The sequence below is a fragment of the Prosopis cineraria genome, unplaced genomic scaffold (genome assembly GCF_029017545.1).
Source record: "Prosopis cineraria cultivar Desert tree isolate PC_DT_omini unplaced genomic scaffold, ASM2901754v1 PC13, whole genome shotgun sequence".
Taxonomy (NCBI): domain Eukaryota; kingdom Viridiplantae; phylum Streptophyta; class Magnoliopsida; order Fabales; family Fabaceae; genus Prosopis; species Prosopis cineraria.
The window spans coordinates 8,954,565-8,973,196 of NW_026555344.1; the positions used below are offsets into that span (position 1 = coordinate 8,954,565).

The window sequence follows — 18,632 nt, forward strand, 5'->3', positions numbered from 1 at the left end:
AAATGAAAGATAGTGCAAGAGTACTCATGATATTAATGAAGTGAGTGCAAAAGTGTTAAACTGTTAAATTTAACTAACGTTTGTTAATATTGACCTATTAAAAAAAAGATAGGAAATATAAAGTGTAAAAATAGCCATAAACTTTTTTATTTAGAAACTATTGATATCCTTAAGTCAGTAATGGTGTATGGATAACTATTAATTTTATAAAAAGGTTGTATAGCCAAGCTCGATACTAACAAATTAGGTTTCCAGGCTTATTTGAACTTGCTTGAATATTCAAATGCTAAAATATTATTTTATTTCTTTTTTAGTCAATTCCATTTTTTATATTAAAAAATGAAAATTTTTTAAATTTTATTTGAATTTATTTTATTTGTAATAAAAATGATTCAAGTGTTTGAATTAAGCTCATTCGAGTTTAACCTTGACCCAAATTTGTTCATACTTATTTTGGTGGCCTGAATAAGCTCAAATTAAATAAAAAACTCTAAACTCCCAAGCCTGATATTAATATTTTTTGAGTTTATTCAAGCAAATACATCTGACTTGACCTAAATTATTAAATCTAACTGTCTATTAAAATAATTTGATATTGACCGTGAAGTTTTAATAATAGAACTTGATGGATTGAAAAAGATTGAATCATTTTATAAAATTAATAGGTACCTATACATCATTGTTAATGTTAGGATACCATAAATTCCAAGAAAAAAAGTTTATGGTTATTTTTGTATCTTATATTTACTTCCATTTTTTAACAATTAATGTTAACGAATGTTAGTCAAATTTAATAATTTTGGATATTTTTGCATCCATTTTATTAACATTATAGACACCCTTACATCGTCTTTCACTTAAAAATATTGAGTGCTCCTAAAAAAAAATTCATGGATATTTTTACCTTTTAATCCTTAAAAAATCAGTTAAATTTAGTTACTATATTTAAAATTTTAAAATTATCCTTGAAAAAATTGTTTAGTTAGTGAGAAGATTATTTAATTAGTTAAAAATATAAGAAAAGAACATTTTAAAAATTAATACCTTAAACAGGAAAAAATTCCTTATGCAGATGAAATGTGTGTGTGTGCACTGTAACTTTACCTATGCTGAATCAGCGGGGCGTTACATTGATCGACATTGAATGTAATCATTCATTGATTACCGCATAGATGATTTTATTTATTTTTTCTCGTTGATCCTATCCAACAATTGAGTCAACTATCAGTTACAGGATAGTTGAGCAAGGAGTATTTTTTTTTTTTAATGGTGCCCTCCTATGAAAAATAATCCTATCTAAACTACTGTTGAATATTAAATATATACAACCAGTGAGAATTCAAAACCTGATTAACAAAATTGAAACTGACTAGCTTATTTTATTAAATTCAATCTCATTAATAAGGAGATTTTAATAGGTTCCTCTCTCCTAATATGAGTTAAGTCTAATAAAAGAAATTAGTTATTCACAACATGAGAGATATGTTTACATTCAATGTTTGAGCGCACAATTCTTTTTGATGAAAGGATAGATGTAAGTAATAAAAGAAATAAGTTGCTCAGCTAAGATGAATGTGCATGTTAAAATCTGAATTTTATTTTACCAACAAAATCTAGATTAATATCTAATGCAATATTCTCTCCATTCTTATTTATAAAACACGTTTTAAAAAATTTATTTAGTTTCATTTATAAGTTATTGTGTAGCTTTTTAAGTAATATTTAAAAAATATTTTTAAAATTATCCTTCATAATAAAAAAAATATAACATCATTTTTTAGATTTGTTATATATGGATATATTTAAAATTTTACATACTTTTATTTCTTTTACTCTTTTTATATTGATATAGATAAAATTTATAAAAATAATTTATAAAAAGACAGAAATAATTCTACACAGTAGATATAGTGATAGTAGAACATTATAAATTATAAAAATATACTCCCTCTTAATTATGACATAAGGTATCTTTTAAGAATTTTATTTGATCCAAAAATAAGTCATCGGATAATTTTTATTTTAATTATACCCTTACTTCATTTATTACTTTTTTTTAAAAATAATATATTAAATTTTAATTATTATTATTATTATTAAAAATATGATATTTAATGAGAATATAATTGAAAAGATATAAAAATTTTAAAAAAATTAAGATTTTAATTAATACTCCCTCCATCTTAAATTATAGACATTTTTAAAAAAAATTTTCCATCCTAAAATATAAAACACTTTAAATAAATTAAGATTTTATTAAATATAATAATTTTAATATTATTCTTTAACTTTTTGTAATTAATTTTTATTTATTATATTTTTAATATATTAAATAATAATTATTTTTAAAAATTTATATTTTTATTTTAAAAAGATAAAATTATTAAATGTATTTAATAAATTTTGTTGATATGTAAAATTTTATTTAAAAATATTTTTTTTAAAAAAAAAAATCTTCAATTAGCGTGCCGGCTGGAAGGAAGCGTATCCGTACTGGGTGAAGTCACCAGGCGGCCAGCGGGTCCCACCTGGTCACCTCTCACCAAACGGATAAAGTTGGGTTGAGACTTGAGAGCCAACTGTGGAAACTTGTGAGCCCACCTTTTCATTCGCCCCTCCCACCGATTTTTTTCCTTCTCTCTCCTTGAATCTAACTGCTCGAACTAAATGAGAGCCGTCCGCAGCTGACGAAACCCGACACGTGTCGACCATCAGTATGTTCGGATGCCCCGGTCACGTAAACGTCGCACTTTTCTCTCCTTCCCACCATCCCGCTTTCAGTCTTGCGCTCCTCTCCCTCAGCTTTTGGTTCATTTCTGTTGGCGTCACTGAACCTGAAGCGAGAAGTAATATGATCGATATAGTTACTTTTCTCTGATTTCTCTTCTTGAATTTCGTCCTGTTTTTTTGGGTATAAAACTTCCTTCTTCTCGTAAGTGGACAAATGCTGATTGCTCTGTTTCTTATATTATTTGTCCTGATATGTGAAGCTTGTCCTGATATGTGAAGCTTGTTTCCTCACTTGGTCTTTTCTGAGATTTGAGTCGAATATGCCATATCTAAGTTTATTTGCGTTTTCTTGTATGTAATTAAATTTTCTGTACTTTCTCGTACTCCTACTGGTATCTATTTCTGAAGATATTTTAGTGTTCGAGGTGGATCAATTATTCGATGTTCCTTTTGATTAAGGAGATGGCGTAGAGTTGTTATTATTATTATTTTAATGTTTTTTGTCTTTGCTATTTAACTGCAATTTTCAGTGAGATATTTTGTATAGCTCCGTCGCTCCTGCCATATACAGGGGCATGAAAATCGCCTGCGCGCGCGCGTATTTGCCAGTTATGCCGATTAATATAAAAATCTTGTAGTAAAATACTTGTTAAGTATCAAGTTTTACTTCTGGGACTTCCTTGAAATGTGTTGATAGCAAATGGTGCTTAATTATGTGGTGGTGGAAGACTGAAGCGAACAGAATGTTAGAATTAGATATAAATATTGGCTTAGCAAAGTCAGAGGTTTGCTTGGATTGATCTGACCCGCACTGATTAGTTTACACGGTTGATAATGATATCTCATTCTCTACTCGATTGCTTGTTTCTCTCTTTTAACTGCCATGCTTAGTACACCCTTGTATCTTTAAAAAAAATAAAAAGCGAAACATATGCTAGCATGCCTAACACAGTTATCATAAAAAGATAAAATCAAACTGATTGAGTCATTTTCATCGTCGGGCTTTAGTGATTTGAGTTGGTGTGGGCTAATTAACACTTGGCTACTTCGTAACTCCTAATAGTTTTTGAGAATCTTTTCAATTGAAGTCAATCTCTGAATGATCAAGTCTGCTAAGAACTTTTTCAGCTTTGCTGTTCTCTTTTATTTTTGCAGGCTGAAATAGAGTGCATATATTCATATTTGGGTTATTGAATGGATTGCTGAAGTGTCCTGCTGCGCATATTTTTAACTGGTGATTACAAATTACAGTATATTTTCTCAATGGGAGGAGTTTGTTCTAGGAAGCAAGAGCAAGACATTGAAGATAGTTCTCCAGGAGAATATTGCAAAAGTGGGAGTTTGAAAAGGCTCACACCATCATTCTCTTATCCTATGATGAGTTTCCATTTACAAAATGGAGAATGTCCATCACTGTTGGACTTGTGCATCCAAAGAATAAGTCAGGTGCTTCCAAGACTCATATGATTGGTCTTGACGTTTCACTTTTCCTTCAGGGATAACCACTGCAATCTGCAATTTTTCTTCTACAGGATATTGATAGATATAGCTCAATGTCTATACTCCCACGGGATATAAGTCAGCAAGTTTTTAATGAATTGGTGCGCTCCCATCGTCTAACTGCTGCTTTTCTTGAAGCTTTTCGAGATTGTGCTCTCCAGGTAGGTCATTTTAAATTATATGTCGTGTTTGTATTTTATATGATGTTGTTGTGAATATAGTCAGTTGTATTCTTGATCTAAATTATCCAAGCTCATCTTATTTTACATTTGACAGGATCTTTACTTGGGAGAATATGCTGGGGTGAATGATAGTTGGATGGATGTCATTTCATCACAAGGATCATCTCTACTTTCTGTGGATCTTTCTGGTTCTGACGTCACTGATTTTGGGCTGACTTATCTTAAAGCTTGCGAAAATCTCCTAGCCTTAAATCTTAATCATTGTGACCACATTTCAGACTATGGTCTTAAATACATTAGTGGTAATCTTTTTCTTCTTCTGGGTTTCTTTTAGTCTTTCATATTGGTACATGGTCTTGTGCATCCGCAGTTATTTATATTTGGTCCCTTGCCTTCTGTATATGGACTTTGTTCATTAAAAGAAAAGGAGAAAAAGATAGAAAATCTGATACTATAGATGAGAAACCAGTTTTTGTAAATTTTAAATGTGCATTAATTTGATTAGCTATTTGTTATCGTCCAGAAAAATGCGCTTATCCTTATGTATGCATCTCCCTCATTCTTTTTGAATTTTCTTTTTCACGGGAGCAGTAGTTGATAGGTACACTTCACCTTTTCCTTTTGTGTTATTGAAAAATTTAAATATAAAATATTAAGCAGATACTCTGCTTGAATTTTGGCATTTCAGTTCACCCTATATTTCCTTTTTTTTTTTCAGCTTATTAAAATATGAGGTAATGTAACTTTGAGCAGCACCCATCATCATATAATCAAATTTTTTTTTTCCTGCTATCTTGAATGTGTGATTTATTATTGCACTTGAGATGATAAATGCATACCATGTATGGTTATTTCTTTGTTGTTGTTGTTTGTCTGAAGCATTCTTTGGCAGCGTTTTCTGAATTTTGATAATTTTTCTGTCTTTCCATGTTATGTTGGTTTATTGATATTCATATGAAGATATTTCTGGCTCAACCTTGTGAATGTCTTGCTTTTTCCTATTAGCTTAAGACAATTTTTTTTTTTTTTTTTTGAATGTCCCAGGTCTGACGAATTTAACTAGTCTGAGTTTTAGAAGAAACAATGCGATCTCTGCTCAAGGAATGAGTAGCTTTTCTGGTCTAGTTAGTTTGGTCAAGTTGGATTTGGAGAGATGCCCTGGGGTTCATGGAGGCCTTGTTCATCTTCAAGGTTGGTTTTTAAATGTATTGCTGATAACTTCCTGCCATTTTTTCTGCATCTTATAGGCATTCAGACGATGTGTGCATTTTCATCTTTCTTTGCATATTAGGTTCTTTAAGGGAATTGATGCATGCCACACTGTTGTATTTTTGAACTGCACTTTGTTTGATACAGTTTTGATTTGTTACCATGCATATATTTACTTGTCATTAATGTTTCATCTATCCTGATTTTCACATATGTGTAGTGTGTCTGAATTCAGAAGGGGGTCAGTTTCACAAGGCCCCTTTACATTACATTTAATTTTGTGAATAGTTCATCCTCCAGTCTCTCTCTCTCTCCCCTGTCTGTGAAGAAGTGTTGATCTAGTTAAAGCTACAGAATAAGGGATTGTTAGAAATGGAAGATAATTAAGAATTAATTAATGCTATAGGGCAACATAGTTGAGAAAATTGAAAGAGATGACTTGTAATTGAAAAAGCGACTTTGGCATGTTGATCTTCACCTTGGTAAAGTTGCGTGATGTTTGCATGCTCTTCCATGGTAGGTGTATACCTGAAATGCTTACCAATTTCAATTTAATTTAACTCATATTTCTCAGGCTTAACCAAGTTGGAATCTCTTAATTTGAAGTGGTGTAATTGCATAACAGATGCTGACATGAAGCCTCTCTCAGGTTAGTTGTGTCTTGCCTCTCTTTCATGACAATACCTGGAAGTTTTAACGGTTGAAAAAGTGAACTACCACATAGATTAATTGTGTGTGTTTTCTTTTATGCACTTCGCATTTTTCACTGTAATAGGTCTTGTTCAGGTTGCCATTGTGTGCTTGCAGGAGCCAAGGATAACTTACTACTGGACTTCGCTTAATTAATGAGATGTACTATAAATGTGGATGTAGTTTTGGTTGGACGACAGACATGCTAACTCCTAGTGGAGAAATTATCCACCCAAATTTCAATTTCAAATTTTCATATTCTCAGTCATGCATTCCTCCTTGGTATTTTCTTTCTATTTTTGAGCAAGCAAAAAGCAGGATGAATGTCATGAAACATCTATCAAACAGACAGTCTGTCTTGTTGGAGTTCAATGACTTTTTCTTAATTTTGCCTTTTGCTTTCTTCAATATGTATATATAGTATACAAGGTTTGAAATCTAAACTGTCTCCTCTTACAGTAACACAGTAGACAATCCATACAGGATAATGTCATTGGCTCATTGCATTATTACAAATGTTGGTTTTATGATAAATGGCCATATTGTGTTAAATGTAGTCTCATTAGTCACCTTTCTATCTCAAGGATATCTTCTTAACTGGGATGTATTTCAACGGATAGGCAATGAATGCAATTATCTATGTATAAGAACCATATAATTATCAGCACAGGGATGTGTATATAAAAGTTTAATCATCAGTCATCTTTTTTTTTTTTTAATAACCAGTGAAATGTGAGACATGGTTTGGTAACTAACAATGCAATTTTTTTAATTCAATATGCTTCCAGAGCTTACAAATTTGACAAGTCTAGAGATTTCACGCAGTAAAGTCACAGATTTTGGCGTCACTTTTCTCGGAGGTATTGTGTCTTTCCTTTCCTATGTACAACTACAAGCCTTATCTCACTAGATGGAATTGGCTGGATGAATCGGATGATGTTTTTCCTTTCCTATATACAAGGGCATATTTCAGAACGCAAAAGGATTAACCTGAATTTCATGGAGCCATATTTACTTGAACTAAATTGTTGATAGAGCTTTGATAGAGATATATAAAAAAATTTTAACTAACCAATTTTAGGATTTGATGTTCAATGTCAGACTACTTTCACTGTTAGCATTTCATTCATATGAGTATGCAGTATCTCTTCTATATTAGCACTTTTCTTACTGCTTTTCTTTTCATTCATATTTTAATCTGCATCAGATAATGAGCAACAATGGAGAATAGGCAATAATATTTCTGTGTTTCATTGATTACAAACAGGGGATATGTATATAGAGCTCCTTGACTCTCTGGCTAACACTCTAATAAAATGATACAAGTCTTGGCTGCCTAACAGCATGACTGACTCTAATAATCAGCTTGAAGGAAAAAATGTATTTTATTTTTTCATATTCGTCTCCTTTTCTTCCGTTTTAATAATGCCTTGATTTATTTCAGGATTACAGAAGCTTTCTATGTTAAATTTGGAAGGATGCCTTGTAACATCTGCTTGTTTGGGCTCTCTTGCAGGTTGCTTTACTTTCTTGGCATTTAAGCTTATTCTGTTAATATTCTTACCTAGAATATTTAGGCTGAATGGAATTAACTTGTTTTTATGTTTAAAATCTTGGGTATTCATCTTAAGTGGGTTATGACTTGAGTATGATTTCAAATTTACTTCAATGATAGCATAAAATCCTCCTTTTTGCTCTGTTCAGTTGCTGAGTTTCTTTTGATGTCTCTGCTTGATCGTTTAAAAAAGAGGCACCGATCTTAAATTTTAATGCATAAAAGCCAATAACATAATGACTATATGCTTTGCCGGTCAAATGTTTTTGTCAGGCATTAGAAGCTTTAGTTTATTTTCTCATTTAAAGGGAATGAAACTGAGATGCCCATTTTCAGTTTTAGTTTGACATTGGTGCATATTTTTGCCAGAGCTTCCTGCATTGTCAACCTTGAATCTTAATAGCTGCAAACTTTCAAGCAATGGATGTGAAAAGCTTTCACGTAAGTAGTTAAGACGTTATAATTGATTCTGTAAGGCTGCAATTGTGTAATTTATAATTTGATCATTAATCACATATATGTGCCGCAACTATTCTAGGGGGTGTGGTGTTAAATCTTTGGCATTGCCGTTTCTGTTTTGTAGAACTGGGCAATTTGAAGACATTAAACTTGGGATCCACTGACATTACAGATGCTTGTTTAGCTCACGTGAAAGGTGATTAAAAATACTCACCTTATGCTCTCCTCTTTTTCTCTTTCCCCTGAATAGACCAGAGGAACAACTTGGTTCACTCAAGAATAAAATGAAGAAGCAAACTTTCTACAAAGTACAAACTGCAGTAGATAGATACATGGGGTTATTTTCTTTTCCTTCAAAGCAGCTGGGGATCAAGATCGTATCTTTACAAGAATGTAAAAAATCATCATATCATCTAACAGCTTTTCTACCATTTTGTTTACAAATTTATCTTCAACTCGAGTGTTCTTATTACATGGTTTATAGCCATAGCCATGACTTATCTAACTCACTCCTTTAAACTTTTGTGCATAATTTTGCCATCGAGTGAATGGATTTAACAGAAAAAAGTTAAGCTGCTTTGCTGGTGGAGCCGAAAGACAAAGAATACTTGGAAGATATAACTTATATTTGAAATTCTGGTCTGTGTTTTCATCCAGGATTGACAAAGTTGGAGAGCTTGATCCTAGATGCATGTAAAGTTGGTGACCGTGGATTGGCCAACTTGGCAGGTAGATATATGAATCTTTTCTCTCATTTTTTGGGGGGGTCTACTTGTGATGGGTAATAATTTCCTGGATGAAAAATTTGTCCGCATGTTTTGGAAAATGGAAATTTTTGTAGTTATTTATAGTATTCTATTATATTGGTTGCAAATGATTCGATTATTGATTTTGCTTCACATGATTCATCATGGAAAATGTGCATTTGCTTGTTCATGTCTTTAGGCCTTCGGCAATTGAAATGTTTGGAATTGTCTGAGACAGAAGTTGGAAGCAATGGGTTACGCCATTTATCAGGTTAAAAACTTATATTTTTTCTATGGATTTGTTAAATATTGATTGAGAATTGAATGCTAATGAACTGTTAGGGTCTTTCTGGAATCTTATTTTTTATACTTAGTAAGAACTTCTAAAATGTACATGTTTACATGTTTGCTAAGTCTTTCAAGAATCTGACCAATGACGAATACAGTGAACTGGATAAATATGCGTGCTTTGAGAGTTTATTGCTTATATAATTATTCTTCACCATTATTCTTAAAACACTGGTTTGTAGCTCCTTATATCAAGTTCTTCATTACTTTATTTCTGCTTCAATTTATCATTGTGAACTGAATTTATTTTTTGTGGTAAATACCTTCGTAGATTGTCTTTGCTATATTCTAGTATTATATGCATGATAAAAAGTGATCATCCTCACCATGGAGTAGCATTTTCCTATATTGACTACATTGTGATTTGATTTTTCATAGGATTGTCTAGCCTGGAGAAAATAAATCTGTCATTCACTGAGGTTGGTGATAATGGTTTAAGGAAATTGCGTGGGCTTTCATCTCTGAAGTCTCTTAATTTGGATGCTCGCCATATTACTGATGCCGGATTGGCAGCTCTTACAAGTACGTGTTCTCATGCAAAAGTTGCAATTTTCTGTAGTTTACGTTGGCTCTAAATCCTGTAATCTGACAGACTTCCTGCAAAATGTAATTTCAAATGTTTGAGTATCCAGGCTCCATAGTCTTTTAACATAAACCTTAATTCGGCAGAATGCCTCATTCTGAGTTTGTTGATGCAGGTTTGACTACGCTTACTGATCTGGATTTGTTTGGAGCAAAAATAACAGATTCTGGAACTAACTATTTGAAAAGTATGTAATATTGCTGTAATATTCCCTTTGTGGGTCAGCTGTGCTTTGTAGAATTAGGCACAAGTTAGCTTTAGTTCCTTGACTGAATTGATGTTAATTCTAATTTTGTACTGTTTTGCCAACTTTTTTTTACGATGAAACAGGCTTAAAGAACCTAAGGTCCCTGGAAATATGCAGTGGAGGCTTGACTGATGCTGGTGTGAAGAACATCAAAGAACTTTCATCTCTGATGTTCTTAAATTTATCACAAAACGGCAACCTTACAAACAAAAGCCTGGAGTTCATTTCTGGTATCTTCCCAGACCTCTGTTTTACTTGATGGAAAAGAAACTCTTTTTTAAGCAATCACTTGTGAAAACTCTAAATCAGTTTGCCTAATGAAGGGCTTCTGGTGTGTTGTTTATTAAGTTTTGTGGTTGGATTTTAAGCTTTTCTGCTGAAAAGAGGAAGCAATCCAGGTGATCAATTTCAGACCAAAGAAGAAAATCTTAGGATATCAATTAGAAATTTCATGTCATAAAACTAGAAACGGCTCATTAATTTCCACCTTTTGACTGATTTGGTCCATGATGGTACTGGTTTCTTTCCTACAAGTCATTATTCAAGAATTACTAAGACAATGTTCGCAAGAAACAAAGTTGATTTGTCCTTAAGATAACGCTGGTCTGTCTCTATTCCTAGTCAAGCATTGACAAGCATTGACATGACCATTTGGAAGTTGACTGTCTATGAGTCATCACCATAAAATGATTGGAGTTTTCTAAATCGAAAGGACATGGTTTGCATTTATTGTGTCAGACTTGGTAGCTATTTGTAATTATCTCTTTCCGCAAACATGAATTTGAATGCAATTTTCAGGTCTGACGGGGTTGATATCTTTGAACGTTTCAAATTCTCGCATCACCAGTGCTGGTTTGCGGCATTTGAAACCGCTCAAGAACTTGAGATCGCTGACCTTGGAATCATGTAAAGTGACAGCAATTGACATCAAGAAACTTCAATCGACAGATCTCCCAAATCTGGTCAGCTTTCGGCCTGAGTAAGCGGAGAGGTGTATTCTAATATATCCTCTCCCTCCCTCCCTCCCTGTGATATATGTATATACCGTCATGTCTGAACGATACTGAAAGACAGCCTTAAATTGTACATAGATTAATGGATGGCCTGAAGCTTAACTCGTGGCAAGATTTGGCCATAATCTCTCTAATAAGATGATGGGCGGTGTCTGGCATCGTCCTGTCTACTACGCAGACAGCAATAAAGAGGCATATTTTTTCATTAGAACTATGAAAAGGTTGATTCTAGCAACCAAGGTTTGATATTTCGGATGTTTTAAAATTTGCGTTTTACTTTTTTTTTTATTTATTTTGCTCCAGTATTTTAGTTGTTCGATCCAAATTAATCCGGTCACGGGTCATTAGCTTGTGGATACCTCACTAAAAATTTAATCGTTGATGCATGCTCGAAGCTTGAACGTTGGATCAACCTTTTAATTTGCATGTTCTTGGTCTTGTCGGATTGTCAGCTATGCAACTGTAGAATTAAACAAGTGCTTTGACTCTGTTCCCTCTTTTTAGAAAGACTTATGTCACGGCCTTGGACACACTTAGCTTCGAAAGAGAGTGTGGGAATTCTTGTTCCTGTTCATCTTTAATTGTATTACTTTCTGGGCTTAGCCCTCGTCAATATTAAAAAAAAAAAAAAAAAGCTACCACTTGCTGCTTACAAGTTTGGTAATCTTGACATTCTCACCTGGGAACATTTTCTATCGCCATGAATAGTAAGAATCAATGTATGGAGATGGGAGACGTCAGCACAAAGTGGAGGTTGAAAGATAATGTGCTATGAAGCAGAAGAGAGGGAGGAACAAAGATAGAACGGAGATTTAGACCAAGAATACATGAGTAGCTTTGTACATAAGTAATTTGAGAGAGAACTAATTCATAGTACGTGTTTAAAAATCAAAATTAGTTCTTTGTAGAGAAAAATGTGTTGATTTTCCTGAAATGTCTTTTCCTTTAATTATTTATAGATGAAATTACCTTTATTAATTGCATGTATTAATCTATATAATCAACAGAGATAGTTTGAAAGATAAAAGAAATTGAGATCTTATATTTAGGAGCAAAATCTCGTTTTGGCTAAAAAAATCATCTCTTAAATATTGAAAGGAATATATATAAAAAGTTTCCTAACTAATTCCTGGATTACTTGATAACCTATTGTTCATATTGTAGTAACTTGAGAATCTTGATCAATGTAAATTGTAATCCAGTTCATAATTTAAAATGGCCCTATTATACATATCTTTTTAAGTGTATTCTTTAAGTTTGGGGTTATGTCTTAATCCTTTTTTATATTAAAAAAATGGCCTTATTATATTAGGGTGATTGCATAGTAACATCCATCTAATGAAAGTCTCAATAGCTCTAAAATTCAATTTGTTACCATCCCTCCCGTGAAAAGTAGTTTAACTTCTTGAATTTGTTTAAGTTATCATTATCTTTTAGCCTAATAAATTATTTACCTTATATATCTAATTATTCTTAATCTCCCTCATTGACTAGTCAAAGATATTTACAAAAAAAATCACTAGACTTAGATAGTTTAAAATATAACTTCTATTAAACCCATTTGAATATTGTTTTTCAATATTATAAATATATACCATACATCATCAAATACAATAGGGAGTTGAAAGAAAAATAAACTTAGAGACAATGGAATAGCTATAATATCAAATTAATGTTGAGATGACCTTTCAGGAGGACTAAAATTGAATTCCACCTTGGCTTATTTGATAAATCATATAAAATCTGAGCTATTCCTCCACTATTTTATTTTGCGCGTCCTTTTGCATGCTTTTGAAGAGAGCTGTGGGTGAAGTTCGTTCTAAAATTTTTGAAGAATTTTATAAGAGCCTTGAGACGAAAAAAGGAGAGCGAAATATTTATAAGATTGTCAAGAGTAGGGAAAGAAAATTAAGAGATCTAGAACAGGTAAGGTGTATTAAGGATGAAGAGGGAAGAACTTTAGTTACAGATGATGAAATTAAAAATAGATGGGAGACTTACTTTTCTAAACTTTTCAATGATGGAGAGGGTTCATCTAGTAGCTTGGAGGATTTAGTAACTGGTGACGGAGAACAAAATTTGTCATTTTATCGAATAATACATGATAAGGAGGTAAAGGAAGCTCTTAAGAAAATGACAAATGGTAGAGCCAACGGACCTGATTGTATATCTATCGAAGCGTGGAAATGTTTCGGTGAAGAAGGGGTGAGATGGTTAATTAAGTTATTTAATGTGATTTTACGGTCCAAGAAAATGCCTGATGAGTGGAGGAAAAGTACTTTAATTTTTATTTATAAAAATAAAGGAGATATTCAGAATTGTACTAACTATAGAGGGATTAAACTCATGAGCCACACAATGAAATTGTGGGAGAAAGTAATTGAGCACAGGTTGAGATTGGAGACAAGTATTTTTGAAAATTAGTTTGGTTTTATGCCAGGTAAATCAACTATAGAGGCGATTTATTTACTAAGGGGATTAATGGAAAAGTATCGTTGTAAAGATAAAGATCTACATATGGTTTTTATTGATTTAGAAAAAGCTTATGACCGTATACCAAGAGAAGTGCTTTGGAAAGCGTTAGAAAAAAAGGGAGTACGGATTGCTTATATTAAAGCCATACAAGATATGTATGAGGGGGTAAAAACTAGTATAAGAACGCCTAGTGGTCAAACAAAGGATTTTCCTATAAAAATTAGACTACATCAGGGATCATCTCTGAGTCCTTATTTGTTCAACTTGATCTTAAATGTTTTGACGGAACATATTCAAGGGGAAATTCCAAAATGTATGCTCTTCGCGGATGATATAGTTCTTATAGCAGAGACAAGAGAAGAGGTTAATTACAAACTTGAGTTATGGAGGAGGACATTGGAGTTGAAAGATTTTCGTCTGAGTAGAAGTAAGACGGAATATTTATATTATAAATTTGGTAAAGGACTATTTGACAATAATTTAGAAGTGAAATTGGGTGATCAAATTATACCTCAAGTGAAAAAGTTTAGATATTTGGGAGCCATTATTCAAAATGATGACGAAATCAGTGGAGATATTTCACATAGAATTCAAGCTGGATGGTTTAATTGGAGAAAAGCTAAAGGAGTTATTTGCGACCGTAACGTGCCTAATAAACTTAAAAGAAAGTTTTATCGCACTGCTATCAGACCAGCAATGTTATATGGTAGTGAATGCTGGGCTCTAACAGGACAGCAAGAGCATAAAATTGGAGTAACAGAGATGAGAATGTTATGATGGATGTGCGGACATACACGTAAAGATAAAATTCAAAATGAGCACGTACGCGAAAAAGTGAGGGTGGCACCTATTGAGGAAAAAATGGTAAAAAATCGGTTGAGATGGTTTGGGCATGTACAAAGAAGACCAAGGGAGGCACCAGTGAGAAGAGTGGAACATATAACTTTGAGTCCGATTAAGAGAGGTAGATGAAAGCCTAAGAGAACACTCTTGAAAGTTATTGAACGTGATCTCTTAATTAATAATATTCCTAAAAGCTTGATAAATGATAGAGCATAATGGCGTCTTGCAATCTATATAGCCGACCCCACCTAGTGGGATAAAGGCTTGTTGTTGTTGTTGTTGTCCTTTTGCATGGTTATAGATAGTTATGAGAAACTAGATTGTAACTTTCAATTATATTTTTAGATAAACAAAGAAATGTGTGAATTGACTTGCTCACTTGATTCTCATGCATCAAACGACAATTCAGATATGATTATTTTTGTAGAACCACCCTTGAAATGCAAAAAGTTTTATATGCTCTAACATGTGCTGATCGTTACCCCTACCCAAAAAATAAAAAAATAAAAGCTTCACAATGCTATCTCAGGCGGAGTACTGACTATAAATTGATTCCTTAAAAATCTCAATCACTTCAGATTAAGCAAGCAAGGTTACTCACTTCTTGAACACAATTAATTTCTCATGAAGCATTTATTTGAGAGTAGGATCATATGTAAGAGTGAAAATAGGATAAGAAGCTTTGCCAACGGTCTATCACTAGCTCTAGTTTTGTCCTAATCAAGCATGTTTAAACAAAAAGGACAATATGAAGCTTATGACTAAGCCTATTAAAATAAATAAACTATGCCTATTGACCTTTAGTATATGACATGTTTCTATTTTTAGTTTTTTTTTTCACTCCTTTAGGTTGTGAATATAAAACTTAGTTAAAAAGTTCGTTTTGATCTTAAACATAAAACCTCGAACTTCTTTATATTATATCCTTCATTTAATTCCCCACCCCCCTTTCAAACTATCCTTATTAAATCATATTTTTTTAAAAAAAAGTGATGCACATTTTTTACACAATAACAAATAATTCACTTATTTTCTGTAATTAAGTTAACTGAGTATGATGTTTAGGACTAGAAAAAGTATTGTATTTATATACATAATAAAAACATAATTATATAAATATATATTGAGTAATGTATACATATATAAATAAAAAATATAATTTAAATTAATTTTATTCATAATTAATCAAAGTTTTAAAACACAAGATCTCATCAAACCGATCGAGATAACGGTTTAATCGGAATCAAACTGTTGTCAAATTGGTCAACAATAAATTAATATATTTTAAATAATATACATTTAAAAACTGATTTTCCAACTAAATTAATAAAATGTTGAAAATTTAATTTTAAATTTGTTTGGAGAAATAATATTTTGTAGATTTCATTCCACCCATTTTTATAGACATAAATAAAATAGAAATTATTATAAGTATTGAAGAGCATTTAGTAATATCAATATCCCAACTTTTCGCCTCTCCTCTTGTCCCGGCTTCCCGCTTCCTCCTCTTGTTTAATGGAATATTAATAATATTAAAATGCATATGGCACGTGGGGGGAGAGAGAGAGAGAGAGAGAGAATATCACTGCCCAAGTGCGAAACCCTAGCCGCACCCCATTCCTCTTTCTGCTCCCTAGGCTCCAGCGATGATTCTTCTTTGTGATTGCCGCCATTGATGAAATTTGTAAGATATACCAGTTCGTTTGTTCGTTTTTCTTTCATAACTCGAAAAGCAAGCCTAAGGTGATGATTTGTTGTTATTTAGTCTCTTTTATCCTCCCTTTTTCATCTTTTCTCCCGTCAGGTCTCTCTATTTAATCTAAATCTTAAACCATTTAACCGTTCAATTTTTCCGGTTTACTGGTTTTTGACCGGTCCAATTGCTTCACGGTTTCGTAGTATCAACTGGACTGGTTTCAAGATTTTAAAACCTTGATTATTATCACCCCATCCTTTAAGATAAATATAAATAAATATATATGAAGTTAAATATATAATATTCATACATATGATCTATATAAATTTTTTAAAATGATGAAAATAGACGTAGCCTCTCAATTAAAAGTAAGCCTACTTAACCGCAGAAAAGTTGCTTGAAGTATGCTCCATTTGATACGTTGACAATAATTTTAATAAGAATAAAAATTTAAAATACATTTGGTGTGGCATGTATAAAATTGAGAAATTATTAATTAATATTTAAAATATAAAAAAAAAGATAAACATAACTTTTAATATCTATATTTTATTTATATTTTATTTTTAATTTTTAATTTTTTTAATATTTTAGATTTTTATACTTTTATTTTATATTATTTTATAAAAATTTAAAATATAAAAAATTAAAAATTAAAAATAAAATACAAATAAAGTATAAAAATTAAAAGTTATAATTACCTTATGAAAAATACTAAAGTGCCCCACCCCAAACAAAAAATTACAACTCCAATTAATTGCCGAGTGTACTGTCAAAAAAACAAGACTCCTCTCTCCTTCTCTCTTGCTTATGCCATTCCCCACTGGAACTCGAGAAACCACATCTAGAATGATCTTAAAGCAATGAACCTTAAGCCTAGATTCTTGTAGGCGACTTCAATGACATTCATGGGACTGAAGAAAAAGCTAAAGGTGCCCCAATCCACTTTGATAGGTGTAATATGCTCTCTTTCCCCAACTAAATCTTCAGAATCGAAGGTGAAGGTGAACGGACCCACCATCGGAGTTTCCGCTGAGAAGTCTACTAGTTGATTGGTGTATTTGTAGAATCAAAGATGAAAAAGAATCAAAGATATGGAGAAATTGAAGATGAAGCAAAGAAGATGAAGCTAGAACTTTGGACAAAGGATGAGTCATCGTCGCTAAGCTTCTTCTAGATGCACTTGAGAAGATGAGTAAGCGGCAGCTAAGCAACGAAGGTTGGAGATCCAATGTTAGGTCAGTCGCCGTTGTTCATAGACTGAGTGGGGCAAGAGAGGAAGGGACGAAGGGTAATAAATGAAAAAAGGCATGTGAAATTGCAAAACTAACTCTCTTTTTTTTTTTATCAATTTTGATGGAAATGATTTGCACGTGAAAACCAAATTCAATCTCATTTTAATCAATCAAATATAAAAAATTCTCAAATTCATTTTCATATTCAATTTCACCTGGCAATCTCGAACCCTAAGGTTTAGACATTTTGGAAGTCAAAGTCTGCCATCTATAATTAACAATATTATCAGAATCAGACCTTTTAAATTAAAATAATATTTTTTAAATGATACATATGAATACAAAATTATTTAACCAATATTTGTTCATATACTGAAATGCATGCTCAAGTATATCCTATAATATTTGTTTATATCCGTCGTACATATAACAAATTAACAAAATTTAATTCATGCACAATTCAAATAGTCAAAAGATAAACAATAAATTTTAAAAATACAAAAATGAGTAAAGATTTATAATTTAAAATACAACAACTTATAATAGTATTAAAAATGCAATTTTAATTTCAATTAAAAAGTACATGTAAATCGGGCGCCATTTTTTAATGTTACAGGTGCTGGGACTTTAAAAGGCAATATGCGATGCTGCGTTGGAAAGAGTATGCGTTGGGAAGTGATGGCTGCCAGCATTTTTCTCCGTGAACAAAAGACAAAAACAATCTCATATGCAGTGAGTTTTTTAATACATTAATAAAATTAAAAATCTTATTATATATTATAAGACTGTCATTTTTAATCACATTTTCAAAAAGACTAACAAATGCACAAACTGAAAACCTCTCCTAACAAAAAAAAAAGACAAAAACAATCATTACCGTTTATCTTTTAAAAACAATCTTGACCGTTGATTTAATGCCCCTTTTCTCTTCTCTCTTCTGCCCAATACACAAATGCTGTCTCTCAAGTCTCAACTGCGTTTCACTGCAGAACCCATTTTAGTGAGTCACAGGGGCGAGGAGAAAATGGTAAAATGTTGTGAGACATCGTCCTCTGACAAAAGAATGGTGTATAGCTAGACACCGGCTATTATGGAGTTTCAAAATGGGAAAAAAAAACAAG

At 32.1% G+C, this 18,632-nt stretch overlaps 1 protein-coding gene across 6 annotated transcripts; it reads left to right on the forward strand.

Moving 5' to 3' along the window:
* The first annotated feature begins 2,600 nt into the window (after positions 1–2,600).
* LOC129291043 (EIN3-binding F-box protein 1-like) lies at positions 2,601–11,510 on the forward strand. Of its 6 annotated transcripts, none has more exons than XM_054928144.1 (16): positions 2,601–2,932; positions 3,886–4,176; positions 4,263–4,391; positions 4,507–4,714; positions 5,457–5,603; positions 6,196–6,270; positions 7,100–7,171; positions 7,756–7,827; positions 8,236–8,307; positions 8,450–8,521; positions 8,983–9,054; positions 9,271–9,342; positions 9,798–9,941; positions 10,118–10,189; positions 10,333–10,479; positions 11,048–11,510. In XM_054928144.1, exons 2-16 carry the CDS (start codon positions 3,994–3,996, stop codon positions 11,230–11,232), a joined length of 1,722 nt encoding a protein of 573 aa, XP_054784119.1. In that variant the 5' UTR covers positions 2,601–2,932; positions 3,886–3,993; the 3' UTR covers positions 11,233–11,510. The 6 variants fall into 6 exon arrangements, with proteins under 6 accessions (XP_054784119.1, XP_054784122.1, XP_054784120.1 ...); XM_054928147.1 differs by having other exon boundaries at positions 3,982–4,176; XM_054928145.1 differs by having other exon boundaries at positions 2,601–2,911.
* The last annotated feature ends 7,122 nt before the right edge of the window (positions 11,511–18,632 follow it).

Coding starts and splice junctions, on each gene's coding strand:
- LOC129291043 (XM_054928144.1), top strand. CDS start 3,994: ATGGGAGGAGTTTGTTCTAGGAAGCAAGAGCAAGACATTGAAGATAGT. Junction 4,715..5,456: donor TGGTCTTAAATACATTAGTG/GTAATCTTTTTC, acceptor TGAATGTCCCAG/GTCTGACGAATTTAACTAGT. Junction 10,190..10,332: donor TGGAACTAACTATTTGAAAA/GTATGTAATATT, acceptor ACGATGAAACAG/GCTTAAAGAACCTAAGGTCC.